Genomic DNA, 27,701 nt, shown 5'->3' on the forward strand with positions numbered 1-27,701 from the left:
AAATATCCTACGAATTATCGATGTTCAATTCTTCACTTCCTCGAACTGAATTTTCCGTTCAAAGTAGGTAAAAACAATGATATCTTATTTAAACGAAATAAGGGACAAACCAAACCTGGAGCTTCTTATACATATATACGAGGGTGAGTCAATATGTTATGCGACATGGTCAATAAATTTAACGAAATAGTAAATATTTTACAATTTTTTATTTTATCCCTTCAAAATAATCTAAATCCAATTTTTACGTGCTTCAACATTGACCTTAGGTAAATCTTTAATAACGTAGATGGGACGCTTGAAGTTCTTTTTGTCCATTGACATTATTAATTGTTAAAGATTGAAAATACGTTATAACCTGGACATTTGGACATAGTTATTGACAAAATAATATAAAATTTCAAATATAAGCAGGGTATTCAGGTTTTATTTTTGATACAGTAACCTAAATTGTACAAAGAAAAAACTAACCAACAAACAAATAACATTTTTATCTATAAAATATTAAACCTTTACAAACATACAAATTGCAATCCTGCCACCAATGCTGCCAGACATTTGTTTCTTGTTAACATGTATAATGTTTGGTTAATGTCAATATTGTTTCCGTCCCATATACCCAACATTTTGTGCATTAGGTACAAGGCATTTAAAAAAATTGTCACTGGGTTGTCACACATATAAGAAACATCCCCAGCGGTAGATTTTGATATAGCTGAGGATCCTGTGACTAGTAGGTTTCCCATTTGTAAAGGGTTACAAATCAAATGCAAGCATCATACAGTCAGTGATGATGACATAAATATGTCATGTATCAAAAAGAAATAGTTGGATAGAAATCAAGACATCACATATTTTGTTAAGAAATACTTTGTGGTTTCTCACAGTCCTAATGTTAGATTATTTCTTATATATTTCCCCCTTTTGCTCTTAGAGTTCAATACGTTCCTTTTTACTTTACGTCTTGTCTTTTAGAGAGAGGTGTTTTCCGACGAGTTAAATCTGTTAAGTTTCTTTGCTTTCTTTCTATCATTAATTCTAGTTGATAAACCATTGATGCAATATTTCCTCGTTTCATATTTAAATATACATGTGTATCATCATTTTCTCTCATAATTTCTTTGAAAAATAAATAGACCCCCATTAAACGTTTTCACAGCAAACATGTTTTGAATTTCCCCATTCATTCACACCATTTTCTTGCATGCTAAATTTAAAGCTTTATGTTACGTTACTAGTAAAAGTACATTCCTTGTGAGGTTTAAACTTTTTGATTTGTTTTTCCAAATGAGAAAGAGTGTGTAAACAAGTTTCGATCAAATACTTTTTTCAGCATTTTTCGTACCTTCAGCATTAGATAATAACCAGAGAAGAAAATGGAAATATCACTGTTAAATTGGCTAAGTAATAACAAGAAATATCCAATAAAATCTGAAAGCTGTAAAAGGCACGTAGAGCGATAGTTTTAAATTTACAAATGACCTGTTTCCAAATGTGCGGGATAATCTGACAATAATACTTACACAAAATCTCCATCCATTTGAAACAATATACCTCCGAAAATTCAATACATTCACACTATGTTTAAAATAGAGAAAAACAGAGTTCCTAAAGAACGCTCAAAACTCATTTCTGCTTCGAAAAAATGAAAATGGAAATCAGTATAATAAAAAGGAAAAGAATGATCAATAAATTTCCAATCTTTTAATATCTCTACAATTACTTCTACTTCTAGTTACCTCTCTGGCGTAGGTTCGATCCCCGGGAGATGCTTTGGTACTTTAGCGCGGAGGAAGGTAATCTAGTACTGGTGTAACAGGTGTACAGGAACGATGGTTAGGAAACTACCCGCCTATATGACTGAAATACTGTTGGGAAAAGGCGTAAAATGAAACAAACAATCAAAACTTCTACTTCTAATGATAAAAGTAAAATAGGAATATGCTGATAATAAAAATCAAATAACAACACAACAGTCTGTCCCATAGAATAGTGTCATGGTTTCTCAAACGCAATAACAACAGCTTTAGCAATGCGTACAACATGAAAAGGGAACTGCAACATTGAAAAAACAATGTGTAGATGTTAATACTATATCAAACTTAAAACATTAAAAAGTCACGAATTTGTCACTGAAATATTTTGCTAAAAATGTATGTTTATTATCCGTTGATAATGTTACCTGAAGATTCTTCAGAAAGGTCCTGAATGTACAGTTTTGACATATTCAATCCTTTTAACGCTTTTACTGTTCGGATGATTTATTTTAGAGTTGTCTCCATTTCCTGTTAAGATAATTTTATCAGTCATATATAGAAATAGTTTGTAAAATGTTTGCCTTTCTAAAAAGGTTCAAGATAAAATGCATCCACTCTCCTCTTTTTTCTTCAGTTCTTTTTTCTTCAGTTCCTCTATTTTATCAGAAGAATAGTACATGATTTGTTTGAAGGCCATTAAGATGAGCTTACTTGCGGCGTCATCAATCTTAGGAGCCACCTCACAATTTCTGATCGGATGAATGTTTCCCTCCGGAATTCCAAACATGTCTGCCGCCTTAGTAACAGCATCGCGAATTTTAATGCTCAGAAATGTATTCCCGACGTGTTTACGTACTTCTTTGCATCGTTCATCAATCTTAGTCAGAATCAGAATGCACGGTATATCTAATAAAATGATTAAAAAATATTTGTTCAAAATAAACTATTTATTACTAATTCAATTCATCTATAAGTAGCTTTTTAAAATCAATAAACTTTGTTCATTTGGCTCCTTACGGTCATACAAAGGCCTTTTTAAAGGAATTGAATATGATGAAATATACATGGAATCTGAACAGATTCGTAATAAATGTTCTTTACATTTATGATCCTCTACAATCACGATATTTCAAAAGCTATAATTGTAATCTTAATAGATTTGATAGATTTGCCTTTGAAAATATTTCATAACGTTAGTCTTTAAAGAAAATAATTCAGTAAAAATATCAATTTAGAAAATGTGATTGAAAAGAATTCTTTTACTATTTCGCCACTTAGAATGAGAAATGTATGAATACATTTCAATATCATAATCTTTGTGTTGTTAACTACATGTAGTATAAAGAGGCATGGCAAGTTGTAAAACCCTTTTCTCAACTTTTTTATCATTCTACTTAAAGAATGCAACCAGTTGCGAATTAAGGCAAAATGGAAATTTTTAAAACAAAGAATTTAAAGGTACTATTTGTATGCAATTTTTGAATTTAACAAGCAATAAGCAAAATAACGGTCCCCTACCGGTTATAACCAAACAAGAAGTATGTCAGCAACATTAAGGGCCATGGACATTGAATTGTGAACGATATGAATTTTTGAGTTCCTAGTTTGTCTGCATCATTGTAATGTGTAAATTTTGTTTGCCTAATACAAAAACGTTTATACATCATTAATCAAAAGACCAAATTTTCTCAGGATGGATATATACAACTAAAGTTTTAACTTTGCTCTATCGCAGGTAATTGTTTGGAAAGTACTTTAAATTGTATCCCAGGATACAGTCTTTAGGGACAGGCAGACAGACAGATTGACAAAAAGAGCACAAATATTTTAACCTCATAAGAAGCAACTTCTTAACCTGAAGAGGAGAGAAATCTTGAAATAAAGATACTAGAGTAATGAACTTTGTCAAACATGATGTATCTGATGACAAAAGACAATTTTCTTAAAGTTTAAAGTAGAAACAATTCATAGTAAGAAAGATGAAAAGTAAAAAATATAACATTTTTTAAATATAAACCTTTTAAAATAGCAAAGAAAAAAGAAAAAAGAAAACACTCACACAATAATAAAACAACACCAACAGCAAAAAACAACAACAAGAGGGCCATGATGGCCCTGGGGTCGCTCACCTGTACATAGGCCCCCAGGGCGGGGCCACTTTAAACCAAAGGGCTTTTATTTGAACAAACTTGGAAGACACCCATTAGAAGATGTTTCATGATGTTAAGTTTTTACTTTAACAAATAATAAAAAACAATGACTTTCCCCCCCCCTCCCCCTGGCAGGGTCAATTTTAACCCAAGGGCTTTTATTTGAACAAACTTGGTAGACACTGATTAGAAGATGTTTCATGCTAAATATCTTAGCTCTAGCTCGTTGGGTTCTTTAAAAGAAGATTTTTAAGTTTTTAATTACTATATGCAATATAGGGAAAATCAATGACCCCCTAGGGCGGGGCCAATTTTGACCCAAGGGCTTTTATTTGAACAAACTTGGTAAACATCCATTAGAACATGTGTCATGCTAAATATCTTAGCTCTAGCTCTTTGTGTTCTTTTAAAGAAGATTTTTAAGTTTTTACTACATGTATATAGGGAAAATCAATGACCCCTGGGGCTGGGCCAATTTTGACCCCAGGGCTTTTATTTGAACAATCTTGGTAGACACTTATTAGAAGATGTTTCATGCTAAATATCTTAGCTCTAGCTCTTTGGGTTCTTTAAAAGAAGATTTTTTTAAAGTTTTTACTATATGCATATAGGGAAAATCAATGACCCACTGGGGCGGGGCCAATTTTGACCCCAGGGCTTTTATTTGAACAAACTTGGTAGACACTGATTAGAAGATGTTTCATGCTTAATATTTTAGCTTAAGCTCTTTGGGTTCTTTAAGAGAAATTTTTTTAAGTTTTTACTATATGCATATAGGGAAATCAATTACCCCCTGGGGCTTTGCCAATTTTGACCCCAGGGCTTTTATTTGAACACTCTTGGTAGACATCCATTAGAACATGTTTCATGCCAAATATCTAAGATCTAGCTCTTTGGGTTTTTTAGAAGAAGATTTTTTTAATTTTTTACTATATGCATATAGGGAAAATCAATGACCCCCTGGGGCGGGCCAATTTTGACCCCAGGGCTTTTATTTGAATAATCTTGGTAGACACTCATTAGAAGATATTTCATGCTTAATATCTTAGGTCTAGCTCTTTGGGTTCTTTAAAAGAAGATTTTTTTAAGTTTTTACTATATGCATATAGGGAAAATCAATGACCCCTGGGGCTGGGCCAATTTTGACCCCAGGGCTTTTATTTGAACAATCTTGGTAGACACTTATTAGAAGATGTTTCATGCTAAATATCTTAGCTCTAGCTCGTTGGGTTCTTTAAAAGAAGATTTTTAAGTTTTTAATTACTATATGCAATATAGGGAAAATCAATGACCCCCTAGGGCGGGGCCAATTTTGACCCAAGGGATTTTATTTGAACAAACTTGGTAAACATCCATTAGAACATGTTTTTACTACATGTATATAGGGAAAATCAATGACCCCTGGGGCTGGGCCAATTTTGACCCCAGGGCTTTTATTTGAACAATCTTGGTAGACACTTATTAGAAGATGTTTCATGCTAAATATCTTAGCTCTAGCTCTTTGGGTTCTTTAAAAGAATTTTTTTAAAGTTTTTACTATATGCATATAGGGAAACCAATTACCCCCTGGGGCTTTGCCAATTTTGACCCCAGGGCTTTTATTTGAACACTCTTGGTAGACATCCATTAGAACATGTTTCATGCCAAATATCTAAGATCTAGCTCTTTGGGTTTTTAGAAGAAGATTTTTTTAAGTTTTTACTATATGCATATAGGGAAAATCAATGACCCCCTGGGGCGGGCCAATTTTGACCCCAGGGCTTTTATTTGAATAATCTTGGTAGACACTCATTAGAAGATATTTCATGCTTAATATCTTAGGTCTAGCTCTTTGGGTTCTTTAAAAGAAGATTTTTTTAAGTTTTTACTATATGCATATAGGGAAAATCAATGACCCCTGGGGCTGGGCCAATTTTGACCCCAGGGCTTTTATTTGAACAATCTTGGTAGACACTTATTAGAAGATGTTTCATGCTAAATATCTTAGCTCTAGCTCTTTGGGTTTTTTAGAAGAGGATTTTTTTAAGATTTTACTATATGCATATAAGGACAACCAATGACCCCCTGGGGCGGGGCCAGTTTTGACCCCAGGGCTTTTATTTGAACAATCTTGGTAGACACTCATTAGAAGATGTTTCATGCTTAATATCTTAGGTCTAGCTCTTTGGGTTCTTTAAAAGAAGATTTTTTTAAAGTTTTTACTATATGCATATAGGGAAAATCAATGACCCCCTGGGGCGGGGCCAATTTTGACCCCAGGGCTTTTATTTGAACAATCTTGGTAGACACTCACTAGAAGATGTTTCATGCCAAATATCTAAGCTCTAGCTCTTTGGGCTTTCTAGAAGAAGATGTTTAAAGTTTTTTCTTGGGGTTGCCATGGCAACCAGAGTTCTGCATGGAATGGAATTCTTTGAACAACTTTGTTAAGGCTTCACACAAGGAACATCCCTGTGAAGTTTCATTATGATCTGCCTTATGGTTTCAGAGGAGATGTCGTTTGAAAAGTGTGAACGGACAACGGACGACGTACGACGGACGACGGACGACAGACGACGGACGAATAGTGATCCTAATAGCTCACCCTGAGCATATGCTCAGGTGAGCTAAAAAGCAAACAAACAAAAAATACAACAATTTTCAAATAAGTTCAAAATAGAAATAATTCATAAAACCCAGGCACTTTACCTATAAATCTAATCACATATGATGTAAGTTATGGTTGAAATAAAATCCCTGAAGAGATAACGAACTTTAAAAGTGAATAAGGAAAATTTATAGGTTTTTTTTTTTTTTGGGGGGGGGGGTAATTCTGGAAATATTGTTAATAGATTTATACACCTTGTCAAGAATTTTGAACTTTAAAGAAAATCCTTTAAGAAATACATGAAAGTAAAAGAAAATTTCTAAAAATACCCAAGTTCAAAGGGGGATCTAATTCTGGAGAGAGTTAAGATAATGTTGAGATAAAGTTATGAATCTTCTCACACATGCTTTGAGTGAAAATAAGGAACATGTACTCGTATTTGAAGTTTGAAGTAGATACCCTAAGAAATAAAAAAAAATATAGAATAAAAAAAATCCAATAATTTTAAGTTCAATGCGGATAGTTCTGATAAAATCAATGCTAGAGTAATGGATCCTGTCATATATGATGTGTTGATGATAAGGAACATATAATTGAAATTTCAAAAAGAGTCCTTAAGAAATAAAGAAGTCGATTTTTGAAGGAGAATTTAAAGAGAAAATAATTCTGAAAATATTGCGTTTAGAGTTGAGAATCTTGTCTGATGATCAGGAACATATATTTTAAAAATTAGATTAGACACCTTTAGAAAAAAGAGGTTGTAGCAAAAAAAGAGAGATTTTACTGCGTAAAAGCATGGACCAAAAATCTAAACGCGGTCGCTTGCCCTGTGTGAGAAGGACAGCTAAAATGACCTGCATATATATTCTGTCCATCTATCCATATTTCAAGTTTCATAATTGTAAGTACTATTTGAGTTATCACAAAATATTGTTATGATTATTTGATACCATAGCAACCTGAGTTATAGTAAGAAAACACAAAGGCGTGCATATATCTCCTTACTGCCATCTATCCATTTTTTCAGAACTTTTGGTGTAATCACGGGGTCAAGTTTTTTGCAGACGGACGGAGAGACTGACAGACGGAGAAGGGGTAATTCAGTCCGAGGCTAAAATAAGTATTAGCATTTCCAAACGCTAGGAATCGCTGTTCAGTCGGGTATTCGAAAAAATGTGTTTTGTTTTCGTGAAAAAGACTCCTTCCTGAACAAAAGAGATATTGTTTCTTTTTTAAGAGAAGTGGTCTCTATAATGTTGACCCGTACTTGCTAACACACTGGTCATGAAGACAGTATTTCTATTCTATATATTCTATACATAAGTGACACGACAAAAACATGGCGGATGACGTGTCCCGTTGGTGCCCCTTTTGGAGCTTTCTTGTCGTCCATTTTTATCATGTGGTCCGTCCGTATGGACAAGTTTAGGGTCGGCCTTATACGGGTAGATATGGTCGAACCTTATTTATTGTATATGCAACCGTCCCGGAACGGCGAAAACAATATTCATTGGTTCGTTGAAGATTATTTGAAAATATATATACAATGTATATAAAAATGCGTATGTATATATACACGCACTTAATATATCAATAACAGTCATATGAATAATTTTATATAGAAAAAATAAAATCAATAACGAAAAAAATTTGATAAGTAACATTCAATTAAAAAGGAAGTAAAACGGAAATACTACACTTTGAAAAAGGTCGCGAAAAATGGTTACGTCATATCAGCCAACTAAGAATATAATAACGATCCGAACATCCGGATGTATCCGGATGTCTGATTCGGATATCCGGATGGCCGTTTCGGCTCCAAATGACATCCCTACAATATAGCAAAACAAAATGTATCAAAGATGGGCAAAGGTAGAACAAGCAATATGTAAAGCTGGAACAGGATAGGTAATATGTGCCACAATCTGCGATGCGGTTCCAATAATCTATGACGATATTTTCCAAACTATTGGCTATTTCATTTCTCTCAACGGGTTTTACATATATAGAGGTATTTTTGTAGCTCTAAAAGACATAAAAGTATTACAGGTATTTGTAAAATCGATTAAACTACCCCTAAACGATCCGCTGCTCACTAGAAAATACTGACCGCGATACTGTAGAATCGTTAGAAATAATTATATTACCAATATAAACAAAATTGAATCGAGCATTTTTTTTATTCACAATCCAAGTATGATTTGTACAAATTTCAGGCAAAAAGTGTGAAAGTACAAAAAGATACAGACCAAAAAAGATACAAGATAGTGTACCGAGTATTGATTTTAAGTGTACAGAGTATTGCAAGATAGCCCAACTTTAGTGTACAGTATATTGCAAAACAGAATGAGCACATTAGTATGGAAAATCGATATTTTTGTCTAATTTTTACGTCTGTATCGATTCCTTTTTAATTTGCTGATAATGAACTGTTTATATGATATTTATTCAAATATTTCAGATGCAACAATGCATTTTCAGTGTTCTTTTTCTACGGGCAAATACAGAGATTTGATTTCCAATTTGAATGAAAATCACACTATGGATGAAATAAAGTTAAAATGTGTGCAGGGCCGGGAGCAGGGAAGAACCATCAAAATTGACGATAAAAATCTTTAAATACATGTCTCAAGAAACCGTGATCAATGAGACTTATCTCTGAAAAGAAGAAGAATAAAAAAGATATTTAGATGACTGACATTAATAATAGGGTTTTACAGGGCAATTTTGCCTTAAGAAACATATCGACACACTTACTAAAATATTGGCCCGAGGGCTTATGCCGTCCAAGCATGCCGGTATCGTCTTAACCTTTTACTGTATGAGTAATATTGCGAAAAAATGGTAAGCCTCCTGTTACAAGTTCAAACTGCTATGAAACTATAAAAAATGCTTCAATACTGGTCAAACTGGGCACAAATGTAGCCTGTAGAGTAGCATGCTCAATTTTAAATTTCCAGTTACTATGGCAACGGGTGGGCGTCTCAAAATTGCCAAAAATCTCTTTTTGCGTTGGTTTGTCCCATCAAAACTGATTTCAAGATCCAGCAACTTCTCAATTGATTGAGATAAAGTCTAAGGCTTTTCGGCGTTGATTACACGGTATCTTTTAATCGACCTGAGGCCATTTTAGCCCCTCCCCCAGAAGCCCAAAATCTTCTCGACGATTAGAGGTGCTACTGCCCCACTTCAAACCCAAAATAGAAGGGGGCACATCCCCCCTGTGGCACCCCCTTGATGTACCTTTTTTAATTGGGGTGGGGCAAAAAAGTGATCACTCTTTTTAACAATATTTCTCAAACAAAAAACAGTGTTTGGGGCCTAAATAGCGCATGTTTTACAATATTTGAGGCCTCAAAAGGGGTGGGGTGTAAAGCCTTCAAAACACACTTTTATGAGGTAAAAGGTTATAAGGAACATAACCTTTTTATTGCATCTGCTGCCCTTTATCATAATCTTATCAAAATTCTTTTTTTCGTTTTTCTTAGCTGTACCCGCTCTGCAGTCATACGGTAACTTATTGCTAATGACGTAACAAATTTCACGTGCAGACGATTTGCCGTTGCTAGAGTGCAGGTGCAAAATGACCGAAAATTACCTTTATATGGATTTTTGGCATAAAAGGCACACTTGCTCAATACCGTCTAATATTGACAATCTTGAGGCAGCATTAATGCATTTTGGATGCATAGTTTTACTATTTAAAGTAAGATATGCAATAATTATTAACAAATTCTGGATAGGTTGATCCTGCGATAGCAACGAGAACTGTAAACACTGATTTATAAACATGAATGAAAATTTGGATTATTCGCAGATATGTTTCCAGTAAAGTACCTCTGAACTCTGCATATTCTGCACATATAGTGTAAATTAGTATACACAATAAGAAATATTCAAGATTAAATGTGGTAAATGCTCTGTATTTACTACTTGCATTTACTCTATATTGATAACCAATACTCGTTACACTTAAAAGCAATACTCGTGACACCGGCGGCCAACTCCAAAACAATACTCGGTACACTGACATGTGTATTTATTCTGAAAATGCACTGTCATCTGAGGTTCTATTGTTGATTGAACATTTACAACATAAACATTATCATCATTATCACATTTCACTCGATTCAAGTTTTTCTTTTAAACAAGTATATGCTCAAAAACATCAAATTTGACTGATCAGAGCTCATTTATCACGTGAGCAAAGAGACGAATTTTACCTCCTAATTTCATTTCAAAGCTATTTCTCAACATTTTTGGGTTTTCAGTAACTAGAGAAATTATCGAAGTATTTGTTTTTCAATAAAATTTATATCACACCAATTCAAAATTATGACTAAATATCGTCACTGAACTTACCTTCTTTCCTCGTTCAAAGTCGCGAAATGGGATGAAAGTCCTCATAATATCGAGCAATATCCGGGGTACGGTATACCGCAGTGATCTATAGGCATTGAGATTTTCATTCATGAAAAAACTCAGTCAAACAAAGTCAGCAATACGGAGCCCCTAAGGTGACATTTTCCACACTTTTTTCCACGGAATTTAATTCGTTTTTACGAAATAATAATTCGTAATTACGAAATAATAATTCGTTTTTACGAAATATTAATTCGTAAATACGAAATATTAATTCGTTTTTACGAAATATTAATTCGTTTTTACGAAATATTAATTCGTTTTTACGAAATATTATTTCGTATTTACGAAATATTAATTCGTAATTACGAAATATTAATTCGTTTTTACGAAATATTATTTCGTAATTATGAAATAATTTAATTACGAAATAATAATTCGTAAAAACGAAATGTTATTTCGTAATTACGAAATGATAATTCGTAAATACGAAATAATATTTCGTAAAAACGAATTAAATTTTTTCTAGCGTTTCAAAGAGTTTTGGTAATAGTTATAAATAAGGCCTCAAAATTAAGTTCCTGACTTAATATAAGGCATGTAAATGCAATATAAATAGTGATTTTTGTTCTCCCCAAGTTTTTTAACTTTACACTATTGTACATAAATTAAAATAATCTCATGTCAATAGCGTTGAGCCACAGCCGTGATAGTACACGCGCTAGAAAAATTTACTTAAAATGGGGGTCCTGTGCTTCAAATCCAAACACGGACATTTCTAATAATAAATTGTGAGGAAATATTCATTTTAAATTGATTAGATTAGTGAAAGTCTGGACCCCCCCCCCCTCTCGTCCCAGTTTTTTTAATGAATATGATAAAAGAACGAAATAATATAGCATGTTTCTGTTTTAAAGATACATGTCGTAAAAGATTGCCTCAAACATTAAAACATTGCTGATAGGAACATGTTTTTGACAATGGCGAAAAAAGACCATTTTGGATAGAGAATGACTTCTCACTCAAAAACCCTGTTCACTTAAATATATATAACTTGAGAACCATTCGGCTTATAATCGCAAAGTTGATCAAGGCATGTAAATGACCCATTTGTGAGATTAATAGGTTCTTTATCAAGCTCAAAATGACCTTAAATAATATTTCGTAAAAACGAATTAATATTTCATAATTACGAAATAACATTTCGTTTTTACGAATTAATATTTCGTAATAACGAAATAATATTTCGTAATTACGAAATAACATTTCGTAAAAACAAATTAATATTTCGTAAATACGAATTAATATTTCGTAAAAACGAATTGATATTTCGTAATTACGAAATAACATTTCGTTTTTACGAATTAATATTTCGTAATTACGAAATAATATTTCGTAAAAACGAATTAATATTTCGTAAAAACGAATTGCTATTTCGTAATAACGAATTAATATTTCGTAAAAACGAATTAAATGCCGGGGGAAAAGTGTCGAGAATGTCTTCTTAGGGGCTCCGTAGGCTCCGTACAGCAATATTGTGTGTTTACAAAGTTCTCGTTGCTAGCGAATGATCCAGCTTTTCGGAATTTATTACTTACTATAAATAGTAACAAAATTGCATTGAAAGTGCATTAATGCCTCAAGACGGTTTTGTGCAAGTTTGCCAATATCTGATATCAACCCACTTCCTATTATGTCATTAATCCATATAAAGGTGACTTTCGGTCATTTTGCACCTGCATTCTAGCAACGGCAGACCGGCTGCATGTGAAATTTGTTACGTCATTAACAATGAGTTATGACTGTTGAGCGGGTACAACACAAACCGAATAATGGATTTTGATAAGATTATTAAAATATAAAGGTTATGTTCCTTAAGACGATACCGGTATACTTGGACGGTATTAGCCCTCGGGCCAATATTTTACTTAGTGTGTCGATATGTTTCTTTGCCCTGTTAAAACGTATAATTAATGTCATCTAAAAAAAAATTCTTCTTTTCAGAGATGTGTCTCCCTGATCACAGTTTCTTGAGACATTAAAATAAAGATTGTTATTGTCAATTTTGATGGTTCTTCCCTGCTGTCGAATTTAAGCACACACTTTAACGCCATCCTCATTAACAGCTTAAACTTTATTTCATCCATACTGTGTGATTTTCAATCAAATGGGAAATTAAATCTCTGTATTTGTCCGTAGAAAAAGAACAGTGATAACACTGAAAATGCATTGCTGAATCTGAAATATTTGAATAAATATCATAAGCAAAAAAAAAAAAAAATGGCATCGATAAACAAACGTACAAATAGACAAATATATCGATTTTCCATTCTTATTTGCTCATTTTGTTTTGCAATACACTGTACACTTAAAATCAATACTCGGTTCACTGCCTTGTATCTTTTTTTGGCCTGTATCTTTTTGTACTTTCACACTTTTGCCTGAAATTTGGACTAAGCATACTTGGATTATGGTTTTAAAAAGTGCTCGATTCAATTTCTTTTTATCTTGGTAATATAATAATTTCTAACGATTCTACAGTATCGAGATCAGTATTTTCTAGTGAGCAGCCGATCGTTTAGGGGTAGTTTAATCAATTTTAACAAGTACCTATAATACTTTGATGTCTTCCGGCGCTACAAAAATACCTCTAGATATATAAACCCTGTTGAGAAAAATGAAATAGCCATTAGTTTGGAAAATATCGTCGCTGAACTTACCTTCGTTCCCCGTTTTAAAGTCGCGAAATGGGATGAAAGTCCTCATTATATCGAGCAATATCCGGGGTACGGTATACCGCAGTGACTTTGTAAGTTGTCAATTCACTGTTAAGATACGTTGTTTTTCTTGTGTCAAAATTTCCATAATCGCGATGAGATGTATGAGTGTTTTGGAAATTTTCACAGTCACCATAAATGAGTTTACAAGGCATATATTAATGCTTATGTTTGCTTTTACAGCTCTGTGTTAAAAGAAATTAAAATAAAATTGTTTCCATATGATAGTTTTAGTTTTCCAGTGCTTTCTTTTGGCGACTCACCATAAAAATCAAGATTTATACGGTCTTGAATATAAGAGTTTTGCAAGTGTACATACGGAATTCCAACTCATTCTCATAAAGTAATGAAATGATACATATACTGGAGCATCGGTGATGCAGAACCCGCATTTTCCTATTATCTCCCATATCTCCCAGTCTCTTACAATAGCTATGTTAGTCTACGCATGAGAATTGACTGAAATGAGGGTAGTGTTTATATTCTCGAAATACGTTCACAGTAAATAGAAACATTTTTTTAAAAGATTGTTTTTATGAAACAGCCTTCAAGACATTGATTACATTATATATTTGAAAGCGTTTTTGTGATTAATTGGCATCGGGCTATATTGTTATGCAAATGCATGGATACTGTAGTTGTAAGACTTTTGCCGTTAACAGCAAGCGACATCGCTTTCCACAGAAGAATTCCATTTTTCTTCTTAATACAACTGGTTGCATGAATGAGAACATGTTAGCTTATATAGAAAGAACATCATGTACAAAGAGAAACGGTTTCGTGCCTTGCCATGCTTTTTATCCACCATCGTCGATATCTACACAAATCAAGGGGCAGGGCGTGAAGTGGTTGCACACTTGGTTCAAGCGAGCGAATTGGTTGCAAACTTGACAGTATGGCGAACATGGCGTGATGTTTTGAAACGGGTGAACGAATTTTTGCGAGGCAAGTGGGTTTCTTTGTTATTTTGAAGTTCATTAGTATGTCTATTCCATAATGCAATATATATGCCACACTCGGTTAAAGATCTCAGCATCCTAGATTCTGTTTTGAGAAAGTTATTGAAGATATAAACTGATCATGTAGATATTTTGAAATTTGACATGTGACTGTTCTGGTCGGTTTTTCTCCTAATTTATTCGAATTTGAAAGTTTTGAACTGCATTTAACAATAACAAAATATGTTTCTGTCAATGCTGTACAAATGGTTTAGTTCGCAAGTCCGAAGATAACGTTCAATACACAAAAATATCTTGTTCAAGCACATTTTGGTTGCAGACTTAAACTTCAAGCATTTTTGGTTGCAAACTTATTCTTATTCTATAGAAATCCATAGTAAAACTATGCAAAAGGAGTGAAGAAGGTTATATTTATTAATAATTTTAAATGGCAATTATTAACATTTATGTTCTGTTACTTGTTTTTGTTATAAATGTTATTTATACTTTCTTCTTTTACAACAATTATGCACTTTATGTTTCAAATTACATGGTTCTCAGTTCAATACTATAATCACCAGTAAAGCCTGCAAACAAAATAATAGCATATAGAAAACTATTTATTGATATTTCAATTCTAAAATATGTCATCATATATAATATGCAAATGAAAACTACATACAAAACAAACGTACGTGAGAGTACTGTTGTATGTAAGTGAATTATTTTCATCATAAACATAAGGACATGTGCACACATACGATGTTACTCGGCAAAATTTCCAAAACCACAAGAAATGTTAATTTGTTTGTTTCGTATGTAAATATCAACAGTTGCTTTAGACATAAAGTATGTAATTGTGCTTAACATATTTTTACAAACCAAAAGTTAAAATGACATGCTTGTTTAAAATATTTCGGATTTGATGTACATCATATGTCAATTGGTATTCTAAAAATGATTATGATTATTAGATCATAATATATATAGATGATATACGATTGGTTATTTACATTGACTGATACGTGACAAAACTACTTAAAGTCATTGTTCGAGTTAGGGAATTTGGAAGATGTTTTGATTGGTCAATAATAAGGAACAATTTAAAGAAACATGTGAATAATGCTCTTTTGTCAATGTTAATATAGTTTTTTTTCTACTATATAATCAAATTTATTTCAAATCTCAAAAAAGAACACTAATGAAAGCTGTTTGTTGCTATTTTTTCTTTTTTTCCTTTACAGTTAGTCATGCCAAGATACAAAAAAAGTCAAAAGACTTTGTAAAAAGAAAAGAAGTATATCGAGGAGAAAAAATTATGAAGATAAACACAACTGAACTTCAAATTAGCATATTGTGTTTAAGATCTATTTGAAAGACCCTGTGTTAGGGTATATATGCACGCATGTACAATTTGTATATATATTTCTTACAAGATGAACGGGTATAATTGCCTTAACATTGCTAATTATTTAAAAAAAAAATGATTAGTTATTCCTCGCTAAAAATATTCATGCCACATTATTGACACATAAGTTTGCAACCAAAAATGCTTGAAGTTTAAGTCTGCAACCAAAATGTGCTTGAACAAGATATTTTTATGTATTGAACGTTATCTTCGGACTTGCGAACTGAACCATCTGTACAGCATTGACAGAAACATATTTTGTTATTGTTAATTGCAGTTCAAAACTTACAAATTCGAATAAATTAGGAGAAAAACCGACCAGAACAGTCACATGTCAAATTTCAAAATATCTACATGATCAGTTTATATCTTCAATAACTTTCTCAAAACAGAATCTAGGATGCTGAGACCTTTAACCGAGTGTGGCATATATATTGCATTATGGAATAGACATACTAATGAACTTCAAAATAACAAAGAAACCCACTTGCCTCGCAAAAATTCGTTCACCCGTTAAAAAAAATCACGCCGTGTTCGCCATATTGTCAAGTTTGCAACCAATTCGCTCGCTTGAACCAAGTGTGCAACCACTTCACGTCCTGCCCCTTGCAAATACACAGACACATAAACGTTACATAACACGAAAGTGTATATATGGATAAGTTCAAACAACATTTGTTATCAGTTTATTTAGACATGGCAGATACATGTACATGAATACCGCGGCCTTACTACTTAGCTATCGGTTCTGATTATTGAACAGTTCGATACCGTGACATTTTTATTACTAAAATTCTCCGTCACGACGAAGACGAAATACTAGTAAACAGCTTACTCTGAGCATGTGCTCGATCTTGAAGAGCTTTGATCTTTGACATGTATGGCTTCACAATGACTTCGTTTACCATGCCAGCATCAAGGACAAACACAACACAATGTATCCTGTCTCTAATGCGGGGCTGGCGGCGAAAATGCTTGTCATTCTCGGATATTTTCGATCGTGGATTGAACTGGAACAAAAATGTTCCTTAATCGAGACAAAATATAGCTGTGATCATATGGATGGTTTTGATTTTAACGAAAATTGCTAATATGAGCTTCATTTGGTTGGTTAATCTATTGAAACAGTGTTGAAATAGGATAAAAATAATCCGATGAAAACGTCCTAAATTACAAATTATAATGACGTAGAATTTAAAGCGGCAAAATTATTTTAAAAGGAAGGAAAAAAGAGGAAAAATGTTCAATTTTTTCGTTTCAATTACCGTGTATTCCCTTTTTATATGACCTTTGAGTAGATACTCAAGGTCATCGAGTAAAAGTCCACCTATCAGCACGTGTTCTATACCCATGCTGTCCCAAAGACAACAATGTTGCATGATACCATCGTCCATAAAACAGTCATACTAAAATATAGCATATGGTGCAATAAACGTTTTGTTTTGGTTTTCATTCCGTTTTACCACTTTCTTTAATAATGATGTAATAAACAATTGATTAGACAATGTCAATTACTCACAATCTACGGCTGATATGAGCCGTGCCATGACAAAACCAACATAATGGGTTTGCGACCAGCATGGATCCAGACCAGCCTGCTCATCCGAGCAGTCTGATCAGGATCCATGCTGTTCGCTTACAAACCGTATAACAAGTAGTGAAACTGATAGCGAACAGCATGGATCCTGATCAGACTGCGCGGATGCGCAGCCTGGTCTGGATCCATGCTGGTCGCAAACGCACCATGTTGGTTTTGTCGTGACGCGGCTCATATATTGATATCTGCAGTTAAATACGTATATTAAAATTATAAGTAAGCAAACAGCAAGGCTAGTTGTCTAGATTTCTGAATTATTTACATACTGCCGTGTTATCTTCTGTTAGCAAACTTGTGTTATCTACAAGAGTTAAAAGTATAATCAGTGTTCTAACTCACAGTTGTCGTAAAACTTGTTTCTTTATTTCCGGTGTAAGCCTTGTTCACATAGCGTCCTTTGGCAATTGTAAGTATTGAGTTTATGAAGGAAGATTTACCTGCCCCGGTTGGACCAAGTAGCAACACATTTGCCGGACATGCGGGCTTCACTCTTAATATTTCGTCCATAAGAGTATCCTTTCGTTGAGCCGAAAGAAAGATGTTTAATAATTAGAAAATATTCACAAAAATCACAAGTCTAAGTAGTAAGACTGCTAAAAACATAAAAGGCAGCTTTGGTATATATCATATGAGTATTAATCAATATAATAATGTAAGGCAAGACACACAATTGATAGTTGTGTTGATTACTTGTAGCGTGTTTATCATACACTGCAAATATATGAATGGTGTGTATGTGCTCCAAATGATATTTCTGATATTTTGATGGAGACTGTTCACTGCGTAAGCATTCGTAGTTGTTATCAAACCTATATATTTCCCTAAGTTCAAAAAAGTACTAGATATTCACGTAGCAGATTGGATTATTGTATCCGTATCCGTTATGGAAAATGACTTCCGATAACTTATAGGAAAAAAAGACGTTTTATTGTATAATCGCTGTCGACACCCAGTTCCGTTGTGACTTTAACAGCATAGATGTAATAAGATAAAAGAGAATGAAATAATAAAAACATTGAAATTATATGAACTAGATATTTTTGAAATGATATGTATTTAATGAATGCATACACAATTTGTTTTTCTCCGTGGAATGTAATGAAATAAAAGGAATTAGAATTTAAAAATGAATATAGATTAACGAATACAACTTAATTAGACTAAATATATTCAAAATGATGAGTATTTTAATAAATGCTTACAAAGTTTGATTTTCTCCATGGAGTCTCGGTCAACTTTGGAGCAGGCGTATACTCCGGCTCGACTGAAGGTAAAAAATCATGTAAACTGACATGTACATGTATATTAGCACTTCAAAAACATATCGATTTCTGAAAAAAAAAACACATCAAACAACAACAACATTTTCAGCTTACATGACATGGCGTGTGTTTATTTGTTTGTTTGTTGTTTAGTGGGTTTTTTTCTCCATGAAGTAAAAAATGCCGGACACTTTTAAAATAGATATTTGAAAGTAGCCATGGAAATGAAACTGGATTTCCTGGTCATATTGTTATTTGTTTGGGTCGTCAGACCAAACAAATAATGGTAGCGACATTTCAGACTCTAATGCTGTTATTGCAAATGCCGAAAGTAGTCCACTTTTTTGAAGCGGTTACTTCCCTTTATATGTACACTAACGCCGAAAAATTCAGGGGAGATCACTGCGTAAAGATGGTCAAATGACAGGCGCATTAATTTCCAAGCAAAATAATTCGCGAATGGTCGAAGATTTCTAATATTGTTTTTTTTTTATAGATATACATGCTTATAGTAAGCGCCATGAATATTTACACAGGTGTTAAACAACAGTTAGTGTCGTTACAAACCCTAATTTAGAATAATATGGTTTTCTTCAGGCCGTTAACATATAAATTCACCGTGGCTCAGGGGTTTGCGCGCTCGCTTAAGAAGCGAGAGGTCTGGAGTTCAAATCCCAGTTAAGGCAACTAATTTTTTTTACACATTGTTTAAGTCAAATAAACATTGGATTAAATATCAGTGTTGCAATTAGTCTTTTAGCCAATTAACTACAATTAAAACGCTGGAAAGCATTGGTGGCACTATACAAGAACAAATTGGTTTATAATCTCACAACCTTCACCTTTCTGACATTCTGAGATCCAAACAAATTCAGCGCCTTCTGTGCTTTGATTTTTGTGAATGTCTCTGTGAATAAAACAAAAACAAACAACCAAACCAACCAAACGACTTTGATGGTTATTTCTCTTGCTTTTATATTTTCCAACATTATGTTTTTTCTACTGTTTGATGCACATTGTGAATTTCTTTGTGTACAAACCAATTTTTTTCATAAATTAGTATGTAATAATCATTATATACGAAATCTGCAGTTTATTAGAAGGGAGGCAACCCTGGCATGTCATTATGTTAATATTTTATACTAGTTATCTCCCTTTATATGTCAGGTGTCTTCTCAAAGGTTATGTTTTTGAGTTTATTTCCATCTTAAAGTTTAGTTTAAAAACATACAAGCAAACTGATGATAATAATAATAAAAAATTATATAATTATAATAACATATTTCAGAACAGTAAAATGATAAATAAATAAATAAACAAATAACAGTTTAAATATTAATTTTCCAAAAAAAAAACAAACAACAATTGCGAAGTAAAAAATAAAATTGATTAGCTATAAAAATGATTATTAAAAATTAAAGATAAAAAACAATTATCAGCATTAGTACTTGGCCAGATTATTTTTTTGTCCATGGTTTGTATTTGATGTTTTTAATGTGGGATGAATGGTTCCCACTATTTTCCAAGCCAACGTGCTTTTACGCTTTCATAATTTCCTTTATGGCGAGACACGTGTGCACCTTGATTTACTCGTGTTTTGGCATTTGTCTGCACGTTGTCTATTTTTCAAAATATAATTTTAATTGATTATATCTGAGTAAACATATTAAGCTTCCGATATCCGAAGCAATCTAAGTAACTTCCGACTGTCCTAAGTAAAATCAGCCATATGGGCTTTAGTCGTATAATAACACAATTTATATACATGTAATTGTCAATCTTTTACTACATGTATTTCCAATTGCTGAAATGTTTAATGTTCTTATACAGCCATGGAAAAAATACTGACAAACCTAATTTTCCTCAGTAAAACGTTATCAATCTAAGAAAGATTGTTTTTTTATTGTTCCTCTGCTAATAATAAAGTACTTCAGTCTATTCATTCATAGAAACTAGTTTCACTATTTAAAAAAATGATTAGAAATGTAACATACCTTGCCATAACCCCAAATAGTTCCCCATATTTCGTTTTTAGACTCTTTGCTTTATGATAATGTATCGCCCAAGTCGGCATTTCCGGTAACTGTAATACGCATGTGTAAAATAAGATATAATTAGAAACACGGCATGACGATAAGTAATTTCTATTAAAGATTAGTTTTTGCCATGCATGTCCTTAAATACCACATAAATTCTGAATTACCCTTAAAAGACAAAATATACAAACAAGCGTCACAAACACGTACATTCAGTAAGTATTTATTACATTCGTTTTGGCTATATGCCTTCATCAGTACAAAACATGATTTTTTTTCCTTAAATGAAAAGGCAGATGGTGGGATTATATATCGATTGTTTTTTTTATTTATCTAGCCTCATTGGATTTTGTTTTTGTATAAAAACAGAACCATTCAAGTGCATTTCAAATATGTAACTGTTCTCATGCACATAAAAGGATATTACGTTTGAATATATTTGTCTGCACGTTTTCGCATCTCTTATCATTAATAAAAATATTTGAACTGTATCATAAATTACAACGTTCATTTTCAGAAAATTTGAAAAGCTTTGTTCTTTTATTAACAGACAAAATAGTTGTTTTGCACAAATGAATAAGAACAATGAGGACATTTTGGAGGCTCTACAGGTATGTAGGTTTTAAATTAACATTATCAAAATGAGGTATTTTTTGCTCTGTTTCTTTTTAAATATGAAATATTTAAACAGAATTAAAATGAAATTTACAGAATTATGTTAACCAGTATACCGAACACACATGTCTTAAGCTTAGAGGTATTTCATAACCTTTAGAGAGAAAAATGTTTGGATGTTGTTCAAGATTGACATAATAATTGTTCAATAGATTCAATCTCCATAGAACAAAATTAACACAAATTGCTAGATGAGAATTTGCAAAAGTTATTGGATTCTTTTGAAATTTGTACAAGAACTGATTATTTGGTGACTTTTTTTAAAGTTTTTCTATTAGAACATCTTTATTCCCATAGAGAAAATTCATTGGAATCTTTTCGTTAAGGCTCTTTGATCAATTGTTAACTTGTTATCAAGATTTGAAATAATCATGTGTATCAAGATATAGGATTTTTTTTGCTGTTTAAAATTTATAAAAAGCCTTTGTATGAAAAACACAGTGTTTTTTTCTGTATATTTTATGCCATATATTCCAGTAAATTGTATATTGTTATAATTTTAGTAATGTTCTATATATGTTTCTAACTTCAATTATGTTTATATTAGAGGGTTTTACTACAGAAAATCATGAAATTAACATTTATTTTAGAAAAGTATTTGTCTACCTGTTTATTGAATCATCATGAAAAGTAAGATTTCAATAGAAATAAATAAATTAACAACAAATTGGGTCTCAATATATTCTCAAAAAAGTCTTCATAGTGTCCATTGCTTTCATTTGTTTTAATCTCTTTACCCGGCAAGCTTTAATTGAAGTTATAAATGACTTTATTATTATTGATTCAATCATTCTACATCGCAGTTGTTTATACTAGTTGTGCGCTTAATTGATTTATTGGGAATAAAACCATTCATAAATCAAAGCACAGAAGGCGCTGAATTTGTTTGGGTCTCAGAATGTACGAAAGGTGCAGGTTGTGAGATTATATGTATAGTGCCACCAATGCTTTCCAGCGTTTTAATTGTAGTAAATTGGCTATAAGACTTATTGCAACACTGATATGCAATCCAATGTTTATTTGACTTAAACAATTTGAAAAAAAAAATGGTTTGCCTTTACTAGGATTTGAACTCCAGACCTCTCGCTTCATAGGCGAGCGCGAAAACCCTTCAGCCACGGTGAATTTATATGTGAACGGCCTGAAGAAAACCATATTATTCTAAATTAGGGCTTGTAACGACTTTAACTGTTGTTTAACACAGATGTAAATAATCCCGGAGCTTACTATAAGCATGTATATTTATAAAGAATCAAAGGGATGCAAGTTCTGTGGTATTTTCTGATCTTTGCAATCTTAATCGTACTGTATATCTGTAAGCATTTTCCTGTATAAGTTTATTTATATGTATTATAATTCATTTTGCAAGGCACCAGAGTTTGATACATACGGAATTCTGCATAACTAGAGATGCAATCAAAAAATCATTTATGTTTATTTTTTTACGACAGTCACACTTTATCCTTGCATATCATGGCTACTTCCTTAACAAAGACACTTAAAAAAAGAATTTTTTAAAAAAAAGTTTCCTCGACTTGGATTTGAACTCCAGACCTCTCACTCCTGAAGCGAGCGCGTTACCCCTGCACCACGGAGAAGTTATACAAATAATGTCTGAATAACATCAGGTCATTCTAGATTTAGAACTTCCATTGCATTTCGGGTTTGTTATCCTTATTAATTTCGAGGTATTTTGTTCAGGATAAACCTGTTGTTTAAAAATTGAAGTAAATAATTTAGCGAAAATCTTCTCGCCCCAAACAGTCCGACATGTAGAATCTATATATTCCACTACTCCGGTTTTGTGTAGTATTCGGTAATCGACAGCGCTAAAAATAGTATTTTCATTGATAAAATCATATTCATCCGCGTAATTTGTGATTGTGCATTTATTGACAATTCTATTAGCCAAAGCTATTTTTAAACTTTGAATGCGTTGTTATTTGTTGGATACTTGTAACAAAATAAAAATATTTCTTTCTTTTAAATCGCTAGTTTTAAGCTGTTTTGAGAACTACTTGTTGTTAGGTTTGTTGTAAACTTCTGTGTCAGAGGTTGAATGTCCGCTTTGTATTTACTTAATTTCGATCAGAAAATACAATAAAACAATATTAGAAATCTTCGACCATTCGGGAATTATTTTGCTTGAAAATTAATTCGCCTGTCTTTGACCATCTTTACGCAGTGATCTCCCCTGAATTTTTCGGTGTTAGTGTACATATAAAGGGAAGTAACCGCTTCAAAAAAGTGGACTACTTTCGGCGTTTGCAATTAACAACATTAGACTCTGAAATTTCGCTACCATTATTTGTTTGGTCTGACGACCCAAACAAATAAAAACCAATACACCTCATGTTGAAACTGCATACTATCTATATATAGACGGTCTGCCGTTGCTAGAATGCAGGTGCAAAATGACCGAAAGTCACCTTTATATGGATTTTTGACATAATAGGAAGTGGGTTGATATCAGATATTGGAAAACTTGCACAATACCGTCTAATATTGACAGTCTTGAGGCAGCATTAATGCACTTTCAATGCAATTTTGTTACTATTTATAGTACGATATGCAATATTCTGAAAAGCTGTTTCCATTAAAATACCTCGGTTCTCCACTCTGCATATTCTGCACATATAGTGTCAATAAGTATACACAATAAGAAATATTTAAGATTGAATGTGTTTACTCCTCGCATTTACTCGATATTAATAACCAATACTCGTTACACTAAAAAGCAATACTCGTGACACCGGCAAGCAACTCCAACGCAATACTCGGTACACTGACATGTGTATTTATTCTCAAAATGCGCTGTCATTTTTTTCTTTTTAGGAAGTATATGCACAAAAACATCAAATTCAACTGATCCGAGCTCATTTATCACGTGAGCGAAGAGACGAATTTTTCCTCCTAATTACATTTAAAAGCTATTTCTCAACATTTATGTGTTTTCAGTAACTAGAGAAATTATCGAAGTATTTGTTTTTTCTATAAAAATTATATGAAACCAATTCAAAATGACTAAATATCGTCACTGAACTTACCTTTATCCCCCGTCCAAAGTCGCGAAATGGGATGAAAGTCCTCATTATATCGAGCAATATCCGGGTTTACGGTATACCGCAGTGATCATTAGGCCTTTTGACCACAGTGGAAATCCTTTACTATTTTGAGGTCTAAAGAATGTATGTATTATACCTTTAAAAGTAATTAAACATACATTAAACATAAAAATATCATTTTATAATGGAGTATAACATTAAAGTTTTATTTTATTATATTTTATTCTAGAGACACTCAGAAATGAACAACAATTTCATCTCACAACTAAAGCAAAAAAGCCTCAGCAATGAAAGTTATACTAAACGATTTTTGAATTGGCTTCCTTTTAGAAGCAAATCATTAAAGCCGACCAGTAAGCAACTTGAAGCATCGTCAAATTTCGATTCTTCTCAATCAGACCAACTGCAGGAAGTGAAAATTGTTCAGGACAACATTCAGGTATTGTTTTGTATTACTTACATTTTCTAACGAAATAAGTTTGTAAGTATCACAGGATTTAATAAGTTTAACACTCAAATTATAAAAGACTACCTCTTGCTTCCAATGTTTTAAACCACCCGATTTAATTTCTTTTTGCATTTCATCTTTCATATACAAATGAATATATATTTGTGATAGGATATAATAAAAAGTATACAGATGCTTGAGAGTAAAACAGAAGAGGTCGTTCAGAAGTTATCACAGTATGCATGTACTGTATCAGAGAAAAGGGAAGGTAAGTAATGCGTTTTCGTTCTACTGGCTCTTGCAATTATTCCACCTTATTAGAATATACATGGCTTAACTCAGATTCGCTCTTTAGAACATGCAAGGTCTTTCTCAAGAAAGAGGAAAGTCCCTGTTAAACCTAAATTGTGTCAATGTCACTTTAATCCCAACCAAGCATTAATATTTCTTTACTTAAATGATGTTGCAAATGTTTAATTTAAATAACATTATTTGGTTAACGTTTTTGATTTTATCTGAGATATTCTTTAATGTAAGTGCTAGCGTAATGACTTACTTTCTTATCACAGCTGAGTCTTCAGCCATACAAGTTCAAGTATACGAACGAGACATGTACACAGCTGACTTTGTATATGCATTTAAAGAAAGGCTAAACAAAAGATTTATACCTGATGTGATAAAGAAAGTGTCAAATATTGACATCAATAAACCGCTTATAATACTGTGTCAGAAAATATCTAGATTGCTACCAGATATAGATTATGCACTGGAACAATTTGGAGGTAAATAAGATTTAATATTATTCGAGATGGTGTCCATATTGTTCTCTGGTTGTTTCTAATGATCTGTTTTAAGGATAGGTGAAATATGTTTCGGGTGTTTCTTGTTTAAATGAATTGTTTTAAGAACTTCGAGAGGTTTATATTTTAATTACATGTTCACAGATCAAAGTGAAAGATTGTATGCGTGAAAACTCTTTGTCTTTGTGATAACTTTGGCTTATAATTTTGGCTTACATTCCGTAGATTTCATTCATATCTGCCCATTAATTATGCTTAACGCCCTTTTAATATTCAAAATCTTACTGTTCTTTTTGCCTCGAAATTAATATAATTAAATGAGCCGCGTCACGACAATCTGATCAGGATCCATGATGTTCGCTATCAGTTTCTCTTCTTGTTATAGGGTCTGTAAGCGAACAGCATGGATCCTGATCAGACTGCGCGGTTGCACAGGCTGGTCTGGATCCATGCTGGTCGCAAACCCATTATGTTGGTTTTGTCGTGACGCGGCTCAAATGTTGCTTATTTTTCTTTTTCAGAACTTGATTCCTTCGCTCGCCTTGCAGTTGTAATCATACATAATAAAGAGGAGCACGCGTTACCGACAACATCATCGCAGGCTATACTCAGCGATAACGTAAAGTTCAGGATGGTGTGGATTATAGACACTGCATACACAAATGATTTGAAATTCTATGATTGCAAGATGAATAATGAGGCTATAGCGACGATGACGAAGTTTCTTAATAGTGATATACATATTTAATTGTCATTTGTTTATTATGGTGGAGCTTTAATGTAAGGGGCGTTAACAGTTAGAGATGGTAAGAAATGGATTGATAGATTTACCAAGTCCTGAATTAAGTTTACATTAAATATTAGTATAAATATAAGACAAAAGAATTATGCATTTGAATGATAAACCGCCGTCTTTATGCATATGTTGGACAACGGTCGTCTTATTAAGCAGTAACTCGTCCTCAATATATATCTTAAAATAAGAACTATTTGCCTTTTCCATATTAGAAATGACCTTTAAATATACAAATGCAAATTTTACTATATCTGTACAAAGCTGATATGATGTATTCAAGTATACTTGAAATTATAACTAGAATATAGTATTTTATATTATTTTTTGTTTCGTTGTCATTAATGTATTTCATTAAAGATTTATACGTTCAATTGAAGTGCAAAGTGATTAAATACTTCAATCATAAAGGTCGTCCAAAACTAAACATTGGAACCAATTTGCACATTTTTTGCATGGGCATTACTGGATGTGAAAATGTTTCTTTTTGGGGGTTTGTATGACAATGTTATCAAAAAGTAAATACGGGGACCAATTTGCATCTCGTTCGATTTGGCTTGGTGACTTTTGTTAACTAGTGCTGAATAGATTTATAGAAATTGACGTTCCAAGAAATAGTATTTAAAAAAGCTACCTGCTTTTAACAGTGATTCATTTGCTCGACCACCTTCCATCAATTATGTTATTTACCTTTGATGAGGTAAAAGTTTACAGCCATATTTCTTCATTTACAGAATATGCTGAACCATCCGATTGAAGCTTGTTAATTGAGACAAATAGCGAAAAATGCATCTTTCTTACCGTGTATGCACATTAATTGATCGAAATTCTAACATAACTTTAAGTTGTTGGCAATGCATTAAACAAAGTAAATAAACGGAGTATTTCTGCAATAAATTCATAACCTCAAAAGTACATATTGCAATGAGTAATTATCTAGACTTGAATTTTAATGTATTGGTTTAGAAAAAGGCCATAAAATTGATAATCAATGTTAGTTATTATTTTATGTCGCTACCTTTTGAATAATTGTTTACAAAAAGTCA

General features: G+C 32.6%; 2 protein-coding genes across 2 annotated transcripts; one reads left to right on the forward strand and one right to left on the reverse strand.

Moving 5' to 3' along the window:
- Positions 1 to 238: 238 nt before the first annotated feature.
- On the reverse strand, positions 239 to 18,836 carry LOC132713557 (interferon-induced protein 44-like). Its single transcript, XM_060696195.1, has 5 exons — positions 18,779 to 18,836; positions 17,916 to 18,092; positions 17,245 to 17,385; positions 16,815 to 16,989; positions 239 to 2,663 (listed from the first exon to the last, which is right to left on the reverse strand). Exons 2-5 carry the CDS (start codon positions 18,081 to 18,083, stop codon positions 2,353 to 2,355), a joined length of 795 nt encoding a protein of 264 aa, XP_060552178.1. The 5' UTR covers positions 18,084 to 18,092; positions 18,779 to 18,836; the 3' UTR covers positions 239 to 2,352.
- A 6,017-nt stretch (positions 18,837 to 24,853) lies between these two features.
- LOC132713558 (uncharacterized) lies at positions 24,854 to 27,005 on the forward strand. The gene is made up of 4 exons (XM_060696196.1): positions 24,854 to 25,053; positions 25,234 to 25,330; positions 25,632 to 25,844; positions 26,384 to 27,005. Exons 1-4 carry the CDS (start codon positions 24,856 to 24,858, stop codon positions 26,608 to 26,610), a joined length of 735 nt encoding a protein of 244 aa, XP_060552179.1. The 5' UTR covers positions 24,854 to 24,855; the 3' UTR covers positions 26,611 to 27,005.
- Positions 27,006 to 27,701: the final 696 nt, after the last annotated feature.

The sequence above is a fragment of the Ruditapes philippinarum genome, unplaced genomic scaffold (genome assembly GCF_026571515.1).
Source record: "Ruditapes philippinarum isolate M1 unplaced genomic scaffold, ASM2657151v2 ctg171_1_1_1_1, whole genome shotgun sequence".
Lineage (NCBI taxonomy): Eukaryota > Metazoa > Mollusca > Bivalvia > Venerida > Veneridae > Ruditapes > Ruditapes philippinarum.